The sequence below is a fragment of the Equus caballus genome, chromosome X (genome assembly GCF_041296265.1).
Source record: "Equus caballus isolate H_3958 breed thoroughbred chromosome X, TB-T2T, whole genome shotgun sequence".
Taxonomy (NCBI): domain Eukaryota; kingdom Metazoa; phylum Chordata; class Mammalia; order Perissodactyla; family Equidae; genus Equus; species Equus caballus.
The window spans coordinates 116,970,394-116,995,436 of record NC_091715.1 but is presented as its reverse complement, the minus strand read 5'-3'; the positions used below and the strand labels follow the sequence as shown (position 1 = coordinate 116,995,436).

General features: G+C 37.2%; 1 protein-coding gene across 17 annotated transcripts in view; it reads left to right on the top strand.

Annotated features, from left to right (window-relative positions):
* CUL4B (cullin 4B) overlaps positions 1-25,043 on the top strand; it is a 44,002-nt gene that overhangs the window by 6,374 nt on the left and 12,585 nt on the right. Inside the window, exons 1-16 of one of the 17 annotated variants that reach the window (XM_070258346.1) lie at positions 780-1,080; positions 5,255-5,779; positions 7,904-8,019; positions 16,563-16,666; positions 17,175-17,244; positions 17,874-17,947; positions 18,751-18,913; positions 19,061-19,150; positions 19,451-19,533; positions 20,163-20,230; positions 21,158-21,276; positions 21,876-22,068; positions 23,078-23,182; positions 23,667-23,777; positions 24,210-24,301; positions 24,963-25,025. In XM_070258346.1, coding sequence (XP_070114447.1) covers positions 972-1,080; positions 5,255-5,779; positions 7,904-8,019; positions 16,563-16,666; positions 17,175-17,244; positions 17,874-17,947; positions 18,751-18,913; positions 19,061-19,150; positions 19,451-19,533; positions 20,163-20,230; positions 21,158-21,276; positions 21,876-22,068; positions 23,078-23,182; positions 23,667-23,777; positions 24,210-24,301; positions 24,963-25,025 — 2,085 coding nt within the window. In that variant the 5' untranslated portion in view covers positions 780-971. Of the gene's footprint in view, positions 1-768; positions 1,081-4,264; positions 4,592-5,254; positions 5,780-5,888; positions 6,084-7,903; positions 8,020-16,562; positions 16,667-17,174; positions 17,245-17,873; positions 17,948-18,750; positions 18,914-19,060; positions 19,151-19,450; positions 19,534-20,162; positions 20,231-21,157; positions 21,277-21,875; positions 22,069-23,077; positions 23,183-23,666; positions 23,778-24,209; positions 24,302-24,962; positions 25,026-25,043 lie in introns of those variants that run through there. The other 16 variants (XM_023634078.2, XM_070258344.1, XM_023634081.2 and 13 more) reach the window with 16 other exon arrangements.

Sequence of the window (25,043 nt, the reverse complement as noted above, 5' to 3'; positions counted from 1 at the left end):
TTGAAAATGCTGACAGTTGAGGCCCTACTCCCAGAGTTCTAATTCAGTTAGATGAGGTTCAGACCAGGGCAAAGGGGTTTTTAAGAAAACTCCCCAGGCAATTCTGCTGTACAGTCTGTTGTACAGTCAGAGTTGGGGACTGCTGATTTAAACCTCCGTTGGCCCTGTTCTTGAGCAAAAGAAAAGCTGAATGCCATAGGAAGATCAAACCTTAAAGCAGGGTGGGGGTGGAGGGAGTGCGAGAGTCATGGATAAAGTGAACAGAAGGTTAAAAATAGGCCCAGCAACTCCACAATAAGCAGGTGCTGGGCAGCACCAAAGGAAGAAGTAACCTGTGGCTGATCTGGTCCCCCATTCCCAAACCCCCAGGGAAAATGGCCTGGCCCTAACTGTTAAGGCCTTAAATCTACTTTCCAGATGGTTCACTGGTATGACAGTAGATAAAATCTCTGAGCTAAGGGGTTAAGTCCTCAAATGGTTAATGTACCTGTCAGTAAGTCTTCAGTTGATGAGATAACATTACATAGAAGATAAAGGATTTTGTTAAAAATATGAGACCTGTGTTATTTACATTTTACTGAGTACTGTAGGTTCGGCATTTGTTATTAAGTTCCTTTTGCTCTATAAAGCAACTCCAGGATGGGCAAAGGGTGACTTTACATAGTGTAGTGGGATCATGTTTGCTTAAGCTTTGGCCTTCTCAGTCCCCCAGAGCAGGGCCTTGCTGTTGCTTGCATCACAAAGCCCTTATTATGATACAATGGTTACAATCTCACCACTGCTGGCTTTGCGCTCTCAGTGTTGCCCTGCTTCAGAGATGGTCCTGGAGAAGAGTGGATAGAGAACATGGACCACCGTTTACCCAGCAGTGGTCTTTTCTGGACACATTCTTAAATAGTACTTGCTGCAGAATCGTCTTGGGTATTCCCCTGAGCAAGCAGTATCTCCTATTTTTAAGGAAATTCCCACACATGAATAACAAGGCTTCCAAGAGTCCACCAACAAGCCCCTGCTCTGAGATGTCCGGAGAAGACCCAAACCCAAGCACCCCGGGGAGTCCTCGTGATGAAAGCGAAACAGGTTATACTTTTTAGAGAGATGCCTACAGAAATGGGAGAATGGACATTAGAAAAACTAGTCCTCTGTCTTTCTTCCTTCTTTCTTTCCTTTCTGTATTTCTTCCTTTCTGTATATATATATATACCTTTATAAATAGCTACAGATTTACTTATTTACTTGATTAAAAGAAGGCCAGTAATAACTATACCTCATCTGGCAGCAGTGTAAAGTTTAATTAATGTTTCTAAGGTATGAGTTGAACTCACAAGATGAAAGATTCTATATATGTAATATGTGTTAAGTGCCCGATCTGGTTTAGTCTGATAATGGCCGTAATTTATGCTCACGCCTTGATTATTGTGGTTTCAGTGAGTTAAATCTTGAAAAATGCATTTTAATGTTGAGAATGTGTTTAACATTGGTTGGCAAACGTTTGGGTGTATAAAACATATGCTTATGTTTTAGCTAGCCCCAATTAGTTGATTCTTGATGTAAAAGATGTTTTACAAAGCAACATGGGAGGTTTTTCTTCTTTTTAAATTGATCCTCAAAAAAAAAGAAAAAAAAATTGATCCAAGGGTCCAAGGAGACACAAAGTTCTGGTCCTCATACATCAGATAGTAATATCTAAATTGGTTTGTGCCACAAAATATAAATGTTAAATTTAAAAAATAATTTAAATTAATTATTAAAATTTTATATCTGTATTAAGGGTATTGCTGAATATGCTTAATATTACATATTAAGATGTGCTGAATATGTGAGGATTGACCTGGTACAAAATAAAGTGAGGTTGTAAAATGTCAAAAGGAAGCTTGTTACTAATCACTAAGAAAAAAAAAGAAAAAATATTTTTTCCACAAAACTCACTTAAGGATATTCATGGAAAACTTAAATAGTAGGTTAGACTCCTGGGTCATTTAAAGTGAGCTAGGGCTCAAGAGCCAAGAATCTGTGCTTTTAGAACTAACATTTACCTGGGAAGACTGAAGGGCTTAGATAACCATGTCAGATTGGGAGCTATTATTACTAGAATGTAGTTGAATATTAACAAGACTCAGCTATCCTTTATGTTAGTATAAAAGTTTATCTTTGTATGGCAAAAGCAGTTTTCTTTTTATCTTCATGTCCATTCCCTTTCAGTTGTACTAATATTTATAATTTTTAAAATAGCTAGCACTCCATATACCCTTCTAAGGAATATAATTACATGAATTAGAACAAGGCTCACTTTTTTTTGTCTTGAAAAGTCCTCAGCTGGTCCATCCATACACCCTTCTAAGGAATATAACTATATGAATTAGAACAACTTTGTTCATTAAATCCTGAAAATTAGCCAGCTAATCCTCCCTTATAAAGGCACGGCATTATTTTATTCTCATTCAATGAAATATTCCATTCAATAAGTATTTACTCTGCGTTTACACAATTGTTCAGCGTTATGTGCAATGTGAAGTGCAATAAAGGAGAGCTTCATGTTAGGACACCTTCCCTGGCCTTAAGAGTTTACAGTCTCATTTTAGGCGGCAAGAGCGATATGGTATATTCAAAACAGATAGGAGTTTATCTTCCCCCTTTCAGGCCTCTATCTCCTTTCTCTGCGGCCCTGGGGCCTAAGTTCCATTAGAGCTTTGCTCTCTGCCTGTTGTCATCAAACAGGACAAAGCTGATAATAGCCCAAGGTGGTGCCTTTTCTAAGAGGATCTGCATTTTAATCAAGGACTTTTCAAGACAACAACAAAAAAAAACCAAAACAGTGGGTCTGGGTAAACAAAGTTAGAATATTGATTTATTCTTAGGGTTCTGATTTGTCTATCTCAAGCTTTACAATACAAACTGTTTTTACTCCAACCACAACCCTGTCTTGCCCCTGCTTTTAAAAGCCCAGCTTGCTGGCTTATCTCCATGCTGCCTACCCTAGCCCACAGGGTAGACTCCAAAATTTTTGGCTTTGTGTGCCAGGCAGTCTTGAGGCTCATCTTCCTTACTTCCAACCAGACATCCTACTTTCCAGCCTCACTGCACTTTCCATATTTCCATAAACAGGCCAGGCCCTTTCACAACTCCTTGCTTTGCCCCTGTTTCCACTGCCCAGAATGCCTTTCACCCTCTCCCCTCTTGTCAAAATTTTTGGCAACTCCCACTTTGAGACCCAGCATAAACATCAGTTCCTCTGTGAAACTCTTTCTGACTATTCCAAAATTACCCCAGATTTCTTGTTTCACCTGTTCCCATAGCACTCTGTACATTTGTTATAGTACTGTTATGGAAATTAGTTTTGAAACTATCTTCCCCCACTGGCTTCTCCATGGCAGGGACCTGGTAAAGTGTCTGGCATACAAAATCTTTCAGTACCTGCTCGTTGAATGTTTCTGCAGTTAGAATGATCAACAGGTTGGCAAATTTAGTTTTATTTGACATTGTGTACTCTCATCCTCCCTCCAAAAAAAGGCTTCGGGTTAAATAAAAACTCCCAACAAGGAATTTACAAGGTTTGTTGTTGCTAATTTAATCAAATGTAGAGATTTGTTCTTATGAGTAATCCATTTTAAAATTTGGGCTCATGGAATACATTGGTAGAAAACATTGACTTCTGCCAGTATTGTTCTCCTAAAATGTCTTCTTTGGGACGAAGTGTATAAACTGAGGTTTGGTAAAAGACGTGGCTTTGTCTAGTCTGTAAATTACTAGGTTAATGACAGATGAGGTCGGGCTTGGGGTTGGTCCTGGGAATTGGGGGGGGGGGGCGTGTTAGTTACCTTCCCGTTTCTTGGCCTTAAAATGCACGCTTAACTGCGGCCAGCTATCTTAGAAAATGCTCCTGGTAGGAAGGGAAAAGAATTTGTAGCTATATTACTGAGAAAGGTATCAAAATTCAGGCCCCATTCAGTATTGGGTCAGTGATGTCCTTGACATAAAAGAGAAACAACTTATAGCGCAACTCAATCAGAACTCCTTTTCTTTCCATCTAAGCTCTTTTTCTTTTCCTATCTTAACATGACATTCCTCCCTAGCAGGGGGCATAATGGCATGATTATATTTTCGTCCATTTCGGGTTACTCCCCTCGTCTTGCAACCCCTCCTCATTCCTTTATCTCTTTCAAAGTTTCCATTCTCCGTTCCCTTACTTTTTACTCCCTCCCTTCCTCTCTCCCTCCTCCTCTTTTTTCCCAGCTAGCTCACCCCGCCCCTCACCGTCACCACTTTCCCTCCCCTTCAGGCTCCTTCCCGCTCCTTCTCCCGCCACCCCCTCCTCGCCCGCCCCGCGTCCAGAAATCGCCAATCAGGAGCTCCGAAGGTGCCCGAAGGCCCGCCCCTCCTCCCTTTCCACCTCTCCCCCTCCCCTTTTCTCCCTCCCCCACCCCCCCTTTCAAGTCCTGCGGACCTGGGGGCTTCGGGATCTGGGCGCTATGAAAAGTGTCTGCCCAGTCACTTCCGGTAAGGGCGTTGCGGCGCGAAGCTTCCCGCGGGACCGTTAAGGAGGGGGTGGGAGTTACCGGTGGGCCGGGTGAGGAGAGTGCAGCCCGGGAAGGTGAGCGGGTGAGGGAGGGGGAGGGAGCGCGAGCGCGAAGGAAGGAGCGCCAGCGTCTCGGGTGCCTTAGCCGCCCCTTTCCCGCCGCCTCCCCGCGAGCCGGCGCCCCCGCCCCACCGGGCGCCCGCAGTGCTTCTCTCCACCCCCCACCCCCGGGGACAGACGCCGCCCCTCCCTCGCCGCCGCGTGACCGGAAGTGGCGCCATCTTTAGCCTCTTGTGCTATTGACAATAACAAGCCCCGGCTCTCTCCCCCTTCCCCCTCCCCCCAAGCACGGCGTCTCCCCTCCCTGAGAGGGGGAGAAAAGGAGGAGGAGCTGCCGCCTCACAGACTCACTGAGTCGCTCCTGCAGAAAGGGGGGAGAGAGACCGAAAAGCAGGGGAGGGGGACGGCACGGCCGTTTACCTGTCTGCCTCCTCATTCGCTCTCCCCCCTCGTTCTGCTCACTCCTGGTGTCAGCCTATCCGCCTTCCCAAACCCTCCCATTCCCCCGGTGTAGCCCCCCCTTCACTTTCCTTCTCGTCCTCTGTGTTTCTCCTCTCTTCTTTCTTCCCTTCCCCCTCTAGCATTGCCACCTTCTCTCCTACACGCACGCAGGCATATAAACGTAGGTTTTTGATGCTCCTCTGCCTGTTGACCCCGCTATTTTCATGTTTCCAACAGGTTTTTCTTCCCCCAATCCCTCAGCTGCTGCTGCTGCTCAGGAGGTCAGATCTGCCACTGATGGTAATACCAGCACCACTCCGCCCACCTCTGCAAAGAAGAGAAAGTTAAACAGCAGTAGCAGCAGTAACAGTAGTAACGAGAGAGAAGACTTTGATTCCGCCTCTTCCTCTCCTCCTTTACAACCCAGGGATTCGGCATCCCCTTCAACCTCGTCCTTCTGCCTGGGGGTTTCAGTGGCTGCTTCCAGCCACGTACCGGCACAGAAGAAGCTGCGTTTTGACGACGGCGTGGACTTTGTAGGGTTTGATGCGAAGATGGCTGAGGAATCCTCCTCCTCCTCCTCCTCCTCTTCACCAACTGCTGCAACATCTCACCAGCAGCAACTTAAAAATAAGAGTATATTAATCTCTTCTGTGGCTTCGGTGCATCACGCAAACGGCCTAGCCAAATCTACCACCGCCTCTAGCTTTGCTAACAGCAAGCCTGGCTCTGCTAAGAAGTTAGTGATCAAGAACTTTAAAGGTAACCAAGGCCAAAATCCATAATCACTTACTAAGGATTTGACACTTGAGCGGTCACGTGCTCTATTTATGTTAATATATTAAACAGTGTAGAGGTGGCCTAATGTTTTATGCATAATCAGTGAGGCGGAGGGAGGTCCTTTTTTGGGTGGAGGGTTCATTTTCCGGGGATGGTTAGTATCCTTGTGCTGAAGTATACACTGGGTGTTTCTGTGCAGTATTTTGAGGTCTGTCTCAGCCTATCGTATCTAATCTGTTATTCCTTATAACACTGACAATCGGTATGTTTGATCCGGATTTTACAGGTGAGAAATTTGTATTTTAAAGAGGTTTATGTATTTCAGGTGCATAGTGAGCCTTGGCATTGCTGGGAATTTTATTTTTATGCTTCAGTAGGCCACATTCTCCAGTCCCTAGAAATGCAGGTAGCAATGGTGATATGTTCATGCTCAAATAAGATTTACAGTTAGATTTATGATGTTGAATGCTATATTCTTGAAACTCATTGTGTTAGCAGTACTTGGAGAAAAATATTTATGATCTCTGCATTTCTTTCCAAAGGTGGGCTTTGGAAGTGAAAAATAATGTGTTAACACAGAAGTAGTAACTGTGTACCACTAGTCTAAAGATAGGATCAATTACTACATCTATTTTTTTATCACTAAAATAGGTTTTAAAGCACTGACCTGCAGCTTTTAGGAAAACTTCTTCATTTTGTGTTTGCGATGTGATGGAGAGTGTTATAAATGCATTGATGCAAATATAAAATCAGCAATTTTAAAAAATGTAGTTGAGCTGATTTACTTTTTATCTGTTGACTGTGTTTCTGTTTTTCTGACTTACTTTTTCAACACCCTTAACTGACAGGTATTAGATGCTAAATTGTATATTAAGTGGAGAAGTAAATGAATGAACTAAAGTAATATTTACCAGATAAGTGCCTTGCGGCTAAGTGTTAGTATTGAGAAAATTAGATTCTCCATGCTTGTGTTTTCAACATTAGTGTGGAAATCAAGAATATGCTCTATTTTGTCTCAAGCAGAGGATTATAGTGTTGTTTATTTTTAACCATTTTTTTGTGTCACTCCTCTCTCATCCCCAAGCTCTCAAGAGTGTTGTAATGTTTCTGATTTAATAGTAGACCTTTCTGAAGTAAATATGAATTGTAGTTGACTAATGTGTTCACTGTTTCATTTAAAATATGTTGATTTAATAGCCAAGGATTTTTAAAGAGATGAGCTGTGATCCTAATTGTATTTGCATACTGGTTTCAGAGATTTTTGTTTGGGTTTTTTCTCTCCCTCCTAAAATAAAAACACCTTATTAAGATATTTGGGTGTTTTCATTAAAAAAAAGCTCATTGCTGGTCAGTGAAGTTTAAATTAAATCCTGGATTAAGATTCCTTTTCCTTTTCATTATAAAAAATGCTACATAGGTTCTGGAGTCATTTTGATGTTTTAATTTCTTAACATTTTACTCTGCTCAGAAATGCAGTTTAAGTTAAAACCTGAATTAAGATGTTTCTCTCAATTTCTGTAGATGCTGCATAAATGTGAGGGGTCAAACAGACCTAGATTAGAATCCCAGTTTTGCCATTGGCTAGCTGTGGTGACCTTGGGCAAGCCTTACTAAATGAATCTTCCAGCCTCAGTTTCCTCAGTTGCAGAATAGGGATAATAATACCTTCCTCAGGGCATTATTAGGAAGATTCAGATGTTTATAAAGTACCTTGTGCATAATAGGCACTCAGTGTTTTAAATCTCATGTACAGAATTCATGTTGACTGACTTAGGTTTTACACATGATTGAATAGGATCAGGATTGTTATTTTTTATCTGTCATTCTTGAATTTTTGTTTTTTGAAGCAATACAGTCAATAGGAGATAAAATCCTCACCTTCAGTTTTAATAGGTGAGTCAAAATGACTTGAACAGTATGCTGGCATTTGAAATTTTATTCTTTATACTAAACTAAATACAGTGGTTACATGAATATTTAGGTGTAATAATTATGAAGATCACAATTACTCCTAAAAAGCAGTCATAGTGTTATTGTATTTTATGGATCCTTCTATTACTATATTGTACATATTATTCTGATGTCAACCTTTTATATATCATCTAGATAAGCCTAAATTACCAGAAAACTACACAGATGAAACATGGCAGAAGCTGAAAGAAGCGGTGGAAGCTATCCAGAATAGCACTTCGATTAAGTACAATTTAGAAGAACTGTATCAGGTCTGTATTAATGTGAACAACCAGCTTTCATTAGCATAAATTGAAGTGGAATGTATATGAATTTTACTTCCTGAAATGGGTCCTTATGTGGACTTTTGGTTCCCTCCTAATTATAGTTTCTCGATTAATTTATGCACTGTTTTATAATCAGACTACGTATTCTGACATAAACTATGGGTACAGTCATATTGGTATAAATTGGGCTTATCTGGGACCCTTCTCATTAGGATTTATACTTAGGAGTACCTTGGTATAATAGAGGATTTACCTGTAATGGAATCCTATAGCCTGGATCTCAAAGGTGATTTTTGGTGACATGTCATTTTATTGTGATGCTTCTTGCTAAGTGATGTTACTCACCTGTAAGAAAGGCCTCAAGAAATACAGATATTTCCATACACTTTATTCCGCCTCTTTTCTATTAGTGGCCTTTGGTCATTTCTTTTTCTTTCTCTTTGTTTGTCTAATCTCCTGAGCTACTAGACACACCTTAGCCAAAATATGAGCAGCAGGTTGTATTCCAGTGATGGTCTGATGTTCAGGTTTGTTTCTTTTGCTGAATGAACAGGTCTGTACTGAAGTGTTTAATTTAAATATACTGTTAAAGGCAATTACTGATTTAGATTTCTTACTACCAAGATATTTTGCCCTACCTGTGTTTTTGACACAACCAGTTCAAGAAGTTACTTTGCATTATAGCATCAGCAGTTTTGTATTAAAAAAATACTTCAGAGTCCAAAAGCTTGAGTTTTTGTATTGATGAATACCTTTTAAGAAATTCCGTTGGGTCAGTTGATCCGAATTTGTAGTTTTCATCTATTCATTTTAGTTATGGAGGTAGTATGGTGATGGACAGACCCTGGATTAGGAGTCAGAAGACAGGTTTGGGACCTAGTTTGGGCTGCTGTTATCCTTGTGATCTTGGTCAAGGAGCTAAACTTCTCCCAGCTTCAGTTTTCTCCTCTGTAAAATAGGGGAAAGAGTACCTGCCCTATTTACCTCAAGAGGTTGCTTATAAGAATCGAATAAGATGTTTGTGAAAAACCCCTCAAGCACTATGATTCAGAAATATAAGATCATATTATCACTAGTCAAACTTCTTCATAAGCCACAGTGTGGCCTTTTCACTCGTAGTATGTCAATTGAGATCACCAATTTCTGTTGCTGTGAAGGTTAAATGATTCAGTGCATGCCAAACAGAATGATGCCCAACATGTAGTAATAATGCTATGTAATAGTATAAGCATGATAATGCTATCTAAGTGTAGGTGGTAGTAGTACTGCTAAGGTATTACTTACGGATAAGCCCACCTCATTTGCCTATGTTGGTATATTACATACGTGGCTCCTAAGTTGTACAATAATAGAAGTGGAATTATGGAATTAGAGTTGGAAAGGCCTTAAAAAAGATCATGTGGTCCAGTATCTTTTGTTCATACATGGAACAGCCTGCAAAGCAGGTTCATTGTTTAATATCTCATTTAAGAATTTAGAGACCCTTTGTGAAGTAGATAGGGTAGTGTAGTTATTATCCCCTCTCTATTGATAAGGAAACTGAGTCTCAGGGAAGTTAAATACATGCTCAGAGTCATACATTGGCAGAGCAGGGGACTGGAACTGAGGTGCCCAAGTTTCTAGTCCAGCGCACTTTCACTTACTGCTGCCTCACTAATACACCACAGCAGTTCAAATACCTCTGTAGTGCAGTGTTTGAAGCACTTTTGAAATACTTTTACTTTAGGAAAAAACTCTTTGTCATCAAAGAAGGTAATTTTTTTCGTTCACGCACATATATGGTGTTTATTTGGATATGCTGGTGTTCGGCATCTTTAATTTCAGTAACGTCTTTATTTCATATTTATAACATTGATTGTAGTTGTTAATGAACCCTATTTATTTTACTTTAAATATTTTTCCATAGCTTTTGGTTCAAAATATTTTTCCTGATAATTTGATTCTGTTAAATTCCTTTATGTTTCAAGAGCTCATAGCTTACATTTTTTGTGTTTTTCCTTTTCTATGCTTCAGAATTATTATCCGCTGTTGTTCAGGTGCACTTCTTCAGCCTAAAATCAATGTTATAACTTTTCACTATTTGTATTTTTCATAGTACTTTACTACTTCTGCTCTAATAAATTCGGAAGCATTTGTTTCTAGCTGCTTTGTTATTTTGGACCTTAATTTTACAAATGCTCCTTTCGATTGTTCTCAGAAAGATTGAGATGTTCAAGTTCAAAAAAGAGGATAAAAGGATAAAGGGAGTAACATTTTTTCATACCATTTGGATTTCAGGTGCTTCTTTGATTTTGACTGGTTGAAATGTAATTTAAAATTACTCTCCTAAAATTGAAACAATAATAAAGTATGTAGTATACCAAACATACCAAACAAAAGTTCTCCAAATTTCTCATTACCCCATCTCACCCTCTGTCCCTGAAGTAAACACTTATAAATTTGGCATGTATCTATGCAGAAGTTTTTTCTGTGCGTACAAAACCATTTTGCTTTAAAGCTTACCCATGGAAGTCCCTAGTGTGGATTGCGTGTACTGCCTCCTAAGTTTTTAATTTCTCGGAAAGAACATGCTCTTGAGTGCATTGGCAATAAGCAGATGTTGTCTTTTAAAGGTGATTTTAAATTAGAATTGTACCTGAGTTTAAAAATTATCTTTCTTTGACAACCTCGAAATCCTGTAAGAGTGAGGCAGTGGTTAATGTTGTTTTGGTTTGGTTTTTTTTGTTGTTTGCTTGTTTCTGATTGACAACAGATAGGAGTATGGTTAAATGCACTGACTTTGAGTTGATCAGCCTCCTTAGATTAGAGATCTGCCATTCATGATAACTTTGGGTGAGTCAGTTCTCCAAGCTTTGGTTTCCTCATTTGCAAAATGGGGAGACTGACAATACCTATATGGCAGGGTTGTTTAGTTATAAATAAAATGCTGCAAACAACTACTTACTACAGTGCCTCCTGTATATTGATGTTATCCATGATGATGATGATAATAAATATTTGAGTCTTTAAAAAAAGATACCTTTGTTTTAAGATTGCATTTTGGTATACAACTCTAACGCCACATTTAGTTTTTCGATTCTAAATCCACACTGGGCCAGAACAGCTGGCTGATAAATAGATTACATTGCACATATGTGTTGGTAGACACCATTAGCCAAATTGAAAAAATACTAGAAAAAGAGAGGAACTCTCTAGGAACAGTGTCCCTCTGCACTTCTCAAGAATGTGCCTTGTTTTTACATGTGGTATCTTAATAGTTGGAATTTTGGTTTTGGCATGTCACTTTTTTACTAAGTAATATTTTAAATAATGGGATTATTTTCCTCATGTTCTCAGCCTTTGTATGAGTAGCTGTGTAGTGTTTTTAAATCAGTTAACTTTTTTGGAGCTGGCTGTTTGTTTATATATGAAAGTGTAACATTTATTCTTAATATAAATGTCTAGCTATTATCTTTGAAGGCAAGCCTAGTCCATACTTCAATTCTGATGAAAGTAATTTTATCTATCATTAATAACAGAAACTTAGGGCCGGCCCGGTGGTGCAGCAGTTAAGTGCGCACGTTCTGCTTCGGCGGCCCGGGGTTCACCGGTTTGGATCTCAGGTGCAGACATGGCACTGCGTGGCAAGCCATGCTGTGGCAGGCATCCCACATATAAAGTAGAGGAAGATGGGCATGGATGTTAGCTCAGGGCCAGTCTTCCTCAGCAAAAAGAGGAGAATTGGCAGCAGATGTTAGCTCAGGGCTAATCTTCCTCAAAATAAAAACAGAAACTCTCGTTTGGTTAGCTTTTTGTGAAATATATCTTAAATAATGAACCTTTCTATTAATGATTCGTTTATCGAGTAGATGACCACAAGACTGGAAGCAAATAGTGCATTCATCTCAGTATAGGTTATTATCTGTTATAAAATCTGGTTGCTTAAGCAGTCAATGGTTTGTAGGCAAGCAGATTCTTAGCAAGGATGACTAGCTCTTGTATTTTCTGTAAGTTTGTTTAACTGTTGTTACTCTTGATGTTTTTAAGCTTAGTCTGTCACGTTATGTATTGCTCCTCTTTTTACTGAATTAATACTATCCTGCTATTTTAAAAAAATGCAACTACAAATTCTTAGTACTTGGTAATTTCAGTTTTATTTAAGCCCTTTTTACTAGATGTAAAGAGGAAAATTTAGCCTTCATTGTCTGGCTTCCTTTTTGCAAATTCTTAGTTTTTGATATATTTTGAGTATCTTCTTTTAGCCATTTTTACTAGATATAAAATAGAGATAATTTAGATTTTGTTGCTGTATCAGTTGTTGAAAAGTTTTGTGGTGTGGTCTTTCCTTTCTTTCTTTGAAACATATGGTTGGAAAAAATAAGACCGAACCTGTTAGGTCAATGACCAGAGTTCAGCACCCTAATAGGAATTTAATATCTTTCTTAGTGTCTGTTGTTAGATCAAAAACATTTTTAGATTTCCTCCCTTACCATGTTTTAGTCCTTTATTTTTTGCACTCTTTGTATCTTTTATCTTTATTTTAGTCATCTTCATTTTTTATTCTAGTTTTTTCACCCTTATTTGCACTCCTTCCCTCGTCCCAAATGCAAATCTTGTGCGCCTTTGCTGCTGCTTAAATCCTATATTCCCCGAAGCATCAAATTTCACAAACTGTAGTTTTGCATTTCATTTTCTACATATTTATATTTTTTTGGAGTGTGGTTTTTTTTTTTTTTCCAGACAAACACGTTTTTGATGTGACATGTATGTATTTGGGTAGGGGAGGGGCCGGGATTTGGAGGAATAAAGGTTAAAATCTTGCTAGAATTTTCTTTTTTGATATCTAACTACTTTTAAAAAAGGATTTAAGGAAGCATATTTACCAGTAATCATTGGGAGCTTAAGTAAAAAGGTAGTTTTATTTAAGAGACTTGTAAAACTATCTAGAATCTGTTTAATGCAAATAGTTGCCTGTGAAATGAGGTTATTTTAGTAATAATTATACTAGATCAGACTTTCAGGGATTTCCAAAATGTTTAGTGAAATGTAAAATAATATATTTCTAAAAGTGCCTTTCAAAGATCTGGAATAAAATAGAGCTTCTCTCAAGCTCCTAAGTAGTGATTTAACACTTTCTTATTCATGTTTGTATCCTAGGACCTAACAGGATACAGAGAGTGCTTAGTAAACACTCAATCTTGTTGAATCGATGACTGCTTACTCTACGCAAAGCTGGGCAGACACCATGGGCATGTAGAGATCACTTAGTCCTTGCCCCTAAGGTGTTTATATTCTAGTAGGTTCGTGAAATTAGTTTATGACCAGCATTTTTTTAAAGAAATTAAATAGGAAATAGAGTACATCACATGTAGTAATGGTAAATGTAGTTTCAAGAAGATTTTCTTTGTTACATAAATTTATTTTATGTGCAATAGATTGTGACATAAAATCTGTTTCTTACTGTGGCTTGTCAAACATTTTTGGAAGCCACTGTTTTAGGCACATATGACTGCTCCAAACAAACCTTGCTCAAAAGTGAGGAAAGCAGAGTGTTTAGATCACAGGGTGTGTGGAAGATTATAGACAGACATGAAACTAAAATGGTTAAGACTGAGCCTTGAATGCCATGCTGAAAGTGTGGTGGTGGGGGAGATAGAAAGGATTTTATTGAGTGAGGCAAGTATTTAAGTGTTTTGAATATTTAATATAGTCATGTGGGTCAAAGCCCAGAAAGTATTACAGAGCGTGTAGTGAAAAGTTTCACTTCCACCTCATCCTCCAACCCCCATCCTCTCCCCGCAGCTAGTTCCCCTCTCCACAAACATTCTTAGTTTTGGGGGTATCTTTCCAGAGATGTTTTATCTATGTAAAAAAAAAAATCTGTGTTTTCATTCATTTTTTCTTTTTTACATAAATGATAGTAGACCATGCACCACACCACACCATTCAGTCCTTTGTATTTTTTTAGACATATGGGATTTCTCTGTAACAGTACATGAAGAACTTGAAATTTGTCAAGAAAGGGAAATTACTAGATCTGGTCTATATATTAAGAAGCAGTCAAGGCTAAATTAGAGAAGCAGAGTGTTGTCTTCCAGCTTGACCTTCAAAACTCAGCTTAGATGCTCCTGTCTTTCCTACTTTTCTTGCCTTTGACATCTTAAACCACCCTTCAGCTAAACACAGGTGAGGCTGTGTGCGTATAAAGCCCAGCTGAATTCTCTGTTTCTCACTATTCCCACTAGCTCTTTATGCATTTCCCTCTGGGTCTTTGGGACTCTGCCTCTTTATCTTGCTTACCTCTTTGCTTATCCCAATCATAGCACCTAGCACACTGTATTGTAATTATGTTTTCTCATCAGTTTTTTCCTAACACTATAAGCCCCTTCTTTGTGCAGGACATTTTTCTAGTTGTAGGTACATTGTTTTTTTGAATATTTACTATATTCACCTTGTTCAAAGCCCAAAAAGTTTTTTTTTTTTTTTAAAGATTTTATTATTTCCTTTTTCTCCCCAAAGCCCCCCGGTACGTAGTTGTATATTCATCGTTGTGGGTTCTTCTAGTTGTGGCATGTGGGACGCTGCCTCAGCGTGGTCTGATGAGCAGTGCCGTGTCCGCGCCCAGGATTCGAACCAACGAAACACTGGGCTGCCTGCAGCGGAACGCGTGAACTTAACCACTCGGCCACGGGGCCAGCCCCCAAAGCCCAAAAAGTTTTGAAGAACCTATTGATACATGGGCACGTAGTCTCTTTCTGTCATTAAGGAGAGTTGGGGGACAGGATATACACGTAAAAAGATATAGTATTGGCTCAGTGACAAGTCAGTGTGGTATGATTGGTGATAGTGCCAGGTGAGTCACTGGTAGCTGAGGCAATTAAGGACAGCTTATTGGAAGAAGTGGGATGTAGCTGAGTAGGAAGGGAATATGGTATCTTGTATGAGAAGATAAGTAGGTGCATTGAAAACTATTCTATGGGAGAAAGGAACACAGCAGAAGGGGATGGAAGAAATACTGGAAGTGGAAATGTGGAGAAAATGAAGTACAAAAGCAGAATCTAAGCAGGAAATGAGAAATGCTGAGAAAATGAGTCACTCAAAAGGAACCTGGAGATACAGTGAGAAGACTACTGAAGGGGGAAGAGAGAGAGCCCATAGAGGACCAATGTAAACAGAGAGGCACATGAATAAGTCTAAATACACCCTGTAGGCATTTGTGGCCTAACTCATGGAAAGTAACCAGCAGGGGACTCAGCCTTCTTATTTCTCCTTAGCTGCTGGATTTAATTGGCCTGCTGTTTCCTGGTGAGGTGTGGTACCTTAACCTCCAGTGGTCTTTAAGCTTTCTTTTCATTTGCTGATTTATTTAGTAGACTTGCATACTGGGAATATGACTTTCAACTACATATTTATAAAATTCCACTCCAACCAGCAAAACTTGGATGCTCCCTTAGAATCAATTTTAATGGAATTTTTGCCTTCTGTTGTGGTGAAAAAGGAATCCTGATGTTATATTTAAGTCATTACTAGTTGGAATTGTAGATTATATCAGAGTTCATCCTAAGAGTTTTACCATGCCTGTTGTTTTAAATTTGAAAGTCTTTTGATATGCATAACAAGAAACTCACTGAAATCTGAAGTTTGTCCTTTTGGGATCTGAGTATAAAAGAAGACCAATTCAGCTATTAGAAGGAAGTAAAAATACAGTCAGTTCTTTTGTAATTAGTGTTTATTCAGTTGTACAAGTTTTAAAATGCCTGTATTTATTTAAATATTCTTAAACAAATGTTGGAGAAAAATCTTCGTGTTTAATTATATCATACTCATTATAATACTTTAGCAATAATTTCTGCACTCTTCTGTTCAGGAAAAGCAAAGAAAGTATAAATAAATTTTAATTCAGTAGTGGGTGGACTGCCCAACCCATCTGATAAACAGTTGGTGAAATTATTTTTTAAACTCAAAATGGAACTCTGCTTATGAAAACAGTTAACTTTTTTTTTTAAAGATTTTATTTTTTTCCTTTTTCTCCCCAAAGCCCCCTGGTACATAGTTGTATATTCTTTGTTGTGGGTCCTTCTAGTTGTGGCATGTGGGACGCCGCCTGAGCGTGGTTTGACGAGCAGTGCTGCGTCCGCGCCCAGGATTCGAACCAACAAAACACTGGGCCGCCTGCAGCGGAGCGCGCAAACTTAACCACTCGGCCACGGGGCCAGCCCCAAAACAGTTAACATTTTTAAGAGCAAGATAGCATTTATATGTAGCAGTTGTTTTAAATTGGATGTCTTCACAGGGGAGAACTTGGCTTGAACCCCTCCATCCTTAACCTGTGCAGTCATAATAAATATGTTAACTTTTTTGGTACAGTACATTGGTTATGAAAAAGTTTACTAACTATATTGATATTTTCTTGTTTTATCTTGTGTTTTAAATGGATGAATAACTTCTTAATAAGCTGACATGGTAGAAATAGTAAAATAATATGAATTTGATGTAAATAATTGAGAAATCCCCTCCTTCTCTCCTTAAGTATGTGTTTAATCTTGCAGGCTGTAGAAAATCTCTGTTCTTACAAGATTTCTGCAAACTTGTACAAACAGCTGAGACAGATTTGTGAAGATCACATCAAAGCACAAATTCATCAGTTCAGAGAATATCCTTTTAAAACAAAAAGTCTTGTGTTTTCATCTCCACCTCCCTCCTCATCCCTCACTATTTAACCCAGCTTGAAATGGAATACCTGTGTTTTGTAGATTTGTTATTTTTGTTCATTTTGCTTCTAGAGAAAGAAGCAACAAATTTTTGACTTTCCTGCTTTAATTAGGGTCCAAATCTACATTGTAGTATTAGTGTAAATAAGATGCCCTTACGTCTTTACTCTTTTTGTCCTAACAGATTTCCATTTGAGGAAAGATAATCTTCTAAGGGAAATCATAAACTGGAAACACAATGCTCAATTATGTCTAAGACTTGTATTTAAAGGTATTTTTTAGTGGGATCTAAAATTTTTGAACAGTTTAAGTAGCATTTTGTTCTATAATTAAGTGCTATTTGGTTTCATTTATTATGTAGAGTATTCCGTATTTAAGACAAACATGCTCTTAACATCGCATGTATTGCTTGTACTAAGCACTTTAAAATTTCCTTAACATATATCTCACGGATTCATTGGATAGTGTTCTTTTTCTAAAGAAGATCGATAGATGCTGGCAAAACCATTGCAGACAAATGGTAAGCTGGAAAAAGTATTACATTTCAGCTAACTATTGTAGTTAAAAAATAAATTTCTTTAAATATAGGACTATTAGTTTTAAAAGCTTTGCAGTAGGTGGACTGCCTCAATATCTGCTCTTGTTCTGAATTGGAAACTAATTTTGGTTGAGTTTTCTGTTTTAAAACTACAAGTTATATAGGTAAACCAGCATTTTAGAATGACTTACACCTTAGAATCATTTTAATTTTTGTCACACTTAACCAGAAAGTTTTATCTCATTAAAAAAGTTTCATTTAGTCTGTCAGTCTTGGTGAATATGCCCACTATTTGATTACCTGTGAAGGTGCCTGGTGGTCCTATAGTTTAGCTTACTCAGACCACAAGCTTTTCCTCTCTCTCTAATCTGGTATTATTTTATATCTTATTTTAAATGCCCCTTTTCTGCAAACTACATCAAGGATTAAGACAATAGAATATTTTAATAAAAATGGTATGGGAATATTCTCAGGTAGATGTGTTTATCCGTATGTTTGATCCTAGTAGTCTAGTATATATACAGGCGAACCCTGCAATTTTATTCTTATTTGAGAGCAAATATTTCAACTTCACAAAGTAAAAATTGTTTGATTTCTTTTTTCATTGGCAGATCATGATCAGGAGCATTTTTTTGTTTCTGGATAGAACTTACGTTCTTCAGAATTCAATGCTACCATCCATATGGTAAGGATGCCAGAAAAAAAGTATGAAAAGATTTGTTACAAATCATAGTCAAATCTTAATTACACTAATGGAAGAGAGTAAGTGATACTGTGAATAATCTTCAAAAACTCACATTTGGCTTCTAGACTTGTATTTATAGCAGGTTTACCTTCTTAATTATGTTTTGCCTATGCCAATATTAGAGATAATGAACATTCTCTGAGCATATAATAATTTATGAAGTTTTTTTGTTAGTCAAAGGGGTTAAAGTTTGCTCTGGACTAGCTGAGTGTGTGTCATTTTGTTGCTGATCAAGAGTTCCCTCATTATCTTTTAACATTAATATTGAAAATGCCATGTATACGTGAAAATAGAATAGTATAATGAGCTCTTTCCCCACCATGTGCCTAGCATCTACCTATAGCAGTTATCAGGGAGTTTACTAATTTTTGAGTACTGAAGCCAGGTGGCAGATGACCGATTAAGCACTTCTTTAGCAGTACAGTGAAGACCGTTTTACGTCTTTGAACTACTTTTGTCTCTTGATTTATCCGAGGAAGAAATAGCCACCAAAGGAAATACAACAAAACTTAGTTATGGAGGAAGACAGAAATTTAGCTTCAGTTCTCATTAAACAAAACAAGTTTCCTGTATGCTTTAATCTAATAATATCATTTAGAATTAAATGTGTGGATTTTATCCTTTAACGATTGCTGCTTCAAAGCCCGGAGCCCTAATTAGCACGTGGTGAGAATTTAAGCAAGCCTCTCCAGAAGTGATATTGTTCTCAATTAATTTAGATTATATACATTTTTTTATTTTAGGGACATGGGGCTGGAGTTATTTAGAGCTCATATTATAAGTGACCAGAAAGTCCAGAATAAGACAATTGATGGCATTCTTCTCTTGATTGAGAGAGAAAGAAATGGTGAAGCTATTGACAGAAGTTTACTCCGAAGTCTTTTAAGCATGCTCTCTGATTTGCAAGTAAGTTAACTACTTCACTTACTACAGAGCTGATTGCTACCCCAGTTTGATACTTAAAAACCATGTTGATAGTGATGTTCACATAGAAGACATTCAGTAAATATTTATTGAAAAAATGAACTCCTTTATTTTGTTCCACTCTCCCAGATTTATCAGGATTCTTTTGAACAACGATTTTTGGAAGAAACTAACCGGCTCTATGCAGCTGAAGGCCAAAAATTAATGCAGGAAAGAGAGGTATTTAAAAATCATGATTAATAAATTCACTGTGTCTCACAATAGACCTTACTTTATAGAACATAAACTGCCCTTTGCATTTATCTTCCCAGCATTGTGATGCTTTTCTGTCCCTTAGGTGCTCCTTTCTTTTCTCTCTTCTTAAAGGCCAGAATTCTGGATCATATACTCTACCTATAATTTTACATATGATTCAACCCTGTCACCTTTGACAGGGCTGCTCACAGGATCTTTTGGACTTGACATTTTCTGAATGATTTATGGGGAGGAAAACAATAATATAAAAAACTATCTTTGTAGGTTCCTGAATATCTTCATCATGTTAACAAACGTCTAGAAGAAGAAGCAGACAGACTTATTACTTACTTAGATCAGACCACCCAGTAAGTATTTCATGTTCAGCCTAATAGCCTTAACCCGTGTTGTTGAATCACTTAAGGCACGTGAGGCATCCTCAGGCATGTTAGTAACAATTTTCAGGTGTGACTTGAGATTTTTAACAATTGTTTTTATAATACAAATTTCAAGTTGTTATTTTCCCTAGTTAATTAGATTTAACCAAGGATTTGATTATTGGTTGTGTGTATGTGTTTAGGACATAATTAAAAAATGGTATTAGAAGCTGATGTGATCTTTGAAATCTTCAGGCCAATTAAAATTCAGTGGGTGTTTATCAGAGAAACTGTGCTTTCCTAAATATTACCAACCAAAGAGTTCCTGTAAGCAACATAGATAACTTCTTTACCTTCCTAATATAAGCAGAGAAACTTGGAAATAGCCAGCAAGACCATGGAAATATTTATTTCATGGTGTAAATCAAATTCTGAAATATACAAGGTTTCCTTCTTCTAAGCCTAAAGTGAAGTAACTCTGAGCACCAGTCAATTTAAACATAGGATAGGAATATTTAAATGAACACAAAATGAGCTATTTGACTTTTACCCCCAGGAGAGGCTATTTAAATTTTCAGCAAAGTCAAACGTCAATAATTCTAAACTTCTTTTCCTTGTAGGAAGTCATTAATTGCTACTGTAGAAAAACAACTTCTAGGTGAACATTTAACAGCAATTCTTCAAAAAGGTAATTGGTGATTTATAAATAAGAAATTACCTTTAAAATGGTAGCAGCAAGCAAGTAGAAAACATTTTTAAAGATTACCCTTTTTAAAGCCTGATAGCACGTGGCTGCATTTCTGAGGATGGACACTATCCTTTTTCTCTATTCATTACAGTAAACTTTCAGGAGGTACCTCTTTTCCTTAACTTAAAGATATGGGCACTAAGATGAGAGAGGTCCACCAACCCCAGTAAAGAAACACTAGGAATTTGGGAATTCTTGACTTAATTTGTAAGATTACAGTAAGGAAAGGCATTCCTTTTTACACTAAAATGTTTTTGTTCATAGCATTTAAAACCAAGCACTTCTACTAATCCTGAGCGATCTTTGGAGAATACCCTGACTTTTACTTTGAGAATGCCACAAATAGGATAGAGTCTTACCTTTCTCTCCAACCATCTTTTCTTTTGTATAAAATGGATATATTTTAGAACTTTAATGCAGTCACACTGTTATTTCATTCTAAAAACCAAATTTGTTAGAACCTCATTTAAACTTGGCCTATTAATGCATGGTTTTTGATATACCACAGGCCATCTCTGATACTCTGAGATAAAGCTATGTACACTAAACTAAAGCCAGATATACTATGGCTACTGCACATGTGAGATATATATAAATTGGTTTATACATCTGATCTACCAATTCTAAATGGCACAAACTGTTACACAGTTATTTTTATTTTTATTTAGACCAAAGTTGCTATATTTAGTTTTCACTTGGAAAGGTGATTGTCTATTTGGTTTTAATTCAAAGCAAATCTCTATATTAAAATTCGCAGACTAGTCATAGTTCAGACCAGCATCACAATAATAATTTAACTTAATTTTCATTAAAATATCTGACATTTTTGTTCACCATTTTTAAATGTCAAAATTTTTGAAAATTCAGGTTTAAATAACCTCCTTGATGAAAACCGAATTCAAGATTTATCTCTCCTGTATCAACTCTTCAGTAGAGTTCGAGGTGGCGTTCAGGTTCTGTTGCAGCAGTGGATTGAATACATTAAGGTATTAACAATTAACCTGCATCTTTTTTACTCTCATAGCTTGTAATCTGTGTGCCCAGAATACATATCAGTGAGCATTTCTTGTTAGATCCAATTTTTTTTAAGTAATGAGAGTTTTGAGAGCAGTCAACTTAAGAATGATAGCTCTATGGCAAATCAGCAATAAAACAGTTACCTTTTTGATGTCTGACATGATTTCTAGCTCCAATCCTTATAGCAGTGAATGTGGGAAAAGAAAGAGGATGTTTTTGGGATCCAAAATTTCTTTCATTTCTTCAGTATTACACTGAAGCCAGATTGCTGTTTTCAAAAAATTCAAAGCTGACTTCTTTAAAAGTAGGGAAAAGAGCCTAGAGTTATAATAATAACCCATTATGATATTGTATACCCAGTGGTCAGTTTTTATTTTATAATTATAGATGAATGGTATCAGTCTGGATGTTTTATCACTTTATTTTTTGTTTTCCTGACTTCAAAAACAGCTTTATTTTAATTTTTTGAGATTTTAAAATACGTGTACCTTCTTAGAATATGATTTTGGGATTGTTTTCATTGTAGATAATTCAGTTCTAGTAAAAAGTGGTAATTTTTGTTTTTCAGGCATTTGGCAGCACTATTGTAATTAATCCTGAAAAAGATAAAACTATGGTTCAGGAATTGCTCGATTTTAAAGATAAGGTTGACCATATAATTGATATCTGTTTTCTGAAGAATGAAAAATTTATCAATGCCATGAAAGAAGCATTTGAAACATTCATTAACAAAAGACCAAACAAACCTGCTGAACTTATAGGTATTTTTCCAGTCATTTTTTCTGGTTATTTTGTGTTCTTCTTTTATTCATAAAATTTTAGTCAATCTGAAATTTTGACAGAGCTGTGGTATATTAACTACCTTATTTAATTGAGGTTGCTTAAGCTAGTAGTTTCTAAGAACCTGGATGTAAGGAATAAGGCCCTCAAGCTAAGAACGTCTCAAAGCTCACGTCACACATGATGTTCTTTCGTTGTAAGACAGTACATTGGACCCTATTTACTTTTATTAAGTTTGATACCTGTTTTCCAAGCCTACAGCAACTTAGAGGTGGGGCTGGGTGCTGTTTCTAGAGACCCACACTTAGGGCTACAAGAAAGATAGCACAAAATTATAGTTTCAGTGAGAAAGGAAAAACATTCAGGATGAAAATAAACCTAATAGTCTGGGCCCATTTAGTGTAAGTGTATGGTATACTGCAGTGTATCTCAGGTTTTCCCACCTAAGTACCTTAATGTCAGAGGAGGTACCCTGAGAAGGTCTAGAGTCTTCTGCCAAAAGGATGAAATTTTGTTGGTTTATTACTTATCCTTAAAATTTTGCAGATTTGCCTTCTACTCTGTAATGTATCTGGTTTGTTTTAATAGAAAAGTAGTATGTAAGGCTGCTTACTGTCAGTGTAAAATGAACACTCCAGAAGATGTGCCATGTCTTTCAGTGACTTTGATGACCCCAGCACAGGGCTGTATATACCACCCTCTCCTGGTCACCATACCCCATTTTAATAAACATCAGTATAGTGGAAAGGACATTATATATGGAGCCAGAAGACTTGGGCTTGAGTTATTTATTGGGCTCTGTTATTTATTAGCTCTGTGACATTGAACAAGTCACTTGATCTCCTTGACTTTGGAGACTTTAAAAAATGCATGTATACCTCTGAAGCATTGAAAAACTCAGTATATCACACTCCTATTTGGATATATATAGTGTCCAGTACCTCATGAGTACCCATGATCACTAAACAACAAACTTTTCCCCCATTTTAGCTAAGTATGTAGATTCAAAGCTTCGCGCAGGCAACAAAGAAGCAACAGATGAAGAACTTGAAAAAATGTTAGATAAAATTATGATCATTTTTAGATTTATCTATGGTAAGTATTTATTTTTATATTAATGTTTTTCTTTTAAAACAAAGCACTCAACAGAAACTAGCAAGTGTAATCAACTTGGAGGGAGTATTTATTTGGGAGTTAGAGATTTAAAATTCTATTTATTACATTTAATTCATTTTGTACTTGAGGAATGTTACTTAATTGCTTTGTGCTTTGACTTTTCCACTATTAAGAGCCTTGATTTTTGCTGCTTGTTTTAATCTCTAGAGTATTGATGCTAAAGCTACCAGGCAGCTAAAGCTTTTCTAAAGAAAAGTTAATGCAGTCTTAATTCTTTACAGCAAAAACCTTTGAAATGTCTGGCACAAAAATCTACCTCTAATGTTTCTTGCATTTAACAAACTTGGATAAAATCTATAAATTTAAATAACTTGGAGTAATGGTGTGACTTATTAGGCACTTTGAAGCAATTCTGTCAGAACTTTGTATTGGAATATCATGAGTTGTGTTTTATTTAACATAGGCAAGGATGTTTTTGAGGCCTTCTATAAGAAAGATTTAGCCAAGCGCCTGTTAGTTGGGAAGAGTGCATCTGTAGATGCTGAAAAATCAATGCTGTCCAAACTTAAACATGGTATGTTTGTCATTCATTCTGTCTTTGATTTCTGAGGGAAAGTTAGCTTAAGTTTTGCTTTTTTCAGTCGATTGCCTCTTTAGTCAATCATTGTTTGTGTGATGAAAATGTAAAATAGCTCAGGAGATTTCCAATCTGTTGTACATATCCAGCACTGTTGTTGGTTTTTTTATAGTGAAGCATTGTTCTTGTTTTTATTTGTATAAAAATTTCCCATTTATCTTATGCCTAAATAGTAGGTAAGGTTACAACAGGATTAAAGAGTTTCACTCTGAATTAGTGGGGCATACACTTTGGGGTAAGGATTTTTTTTTTCTTGTGAATGGTTAAATACCATATTTCATGCTAAAGTAAGTTTTGCATTTCATGTTTTCAATTTTAAATTGTTTTTACCACTTTAAAATATTATGAATGTGTAAACATCTTTAATAGAATGTGGAGCTGCTTTCACCAGCAAACTTGAAGGAATGTTTAAAGACATGGAACTTTCTAAAGACATCATGATTCAGTTCAAACAGGTAAAAGTGAGTTAAACTCTTACTTAATTCCTCGAACTTAAATATATTTAGTTATCTCCTTGCTGTGGTGTGTGCTGAAGAGGATAAATAGAAACATGTTTGTTGTACATGCTTCATAGCACCTTAGATGGTATTCACAGTAGAGAAAAATACCACCAATGAAATGTAAGTATATCTGACCTACTTCTGAATTTATTCTCAATATACACCCAAGATAACACAAAAGTAGAAATAAAATGTATTGAACTGAAGTCAGGACAAGAAAAGCTGTAGCTAGGTAGTGAGAACAGGGCTTTCTCCAGCATCTAATCACTGTTGGCTATTTGCATGTTCAAAGCTGGCAATGTGGAAGAAGGGAGGTGATAGAGTGGTTGTATAAGGCCTTTGGGGACATTGGGAATGAAAAGCTAGATGCACAGTTTTGCAGATGTTGGTAGAAGGTGATTTTGAAATATTTAAGAGCATAGGTAATAGTGATATCAAATTAGATTTTCTTCTCTTAGGGTTTTAGTAATGACTTCTTTACCACTGTATTGCTACAGTGGGAAGTGAGAGTGGAAGACTCAAGAAAAAGATCAGGGTCAGTAGGATCATGGGTCCTATAGTAGCTACAGAATAGGGTTTATCTGCTTTGCCCTTTCCCCTTCTTCTTCCTTCCCCACTTCAGGTCACCCCCTGCAAACAGGCAGTGGAACAAGTGAAAAACCGGAGACTTGGGCTTGCTGGTGGGGTGAGGAATGGGGGTTGC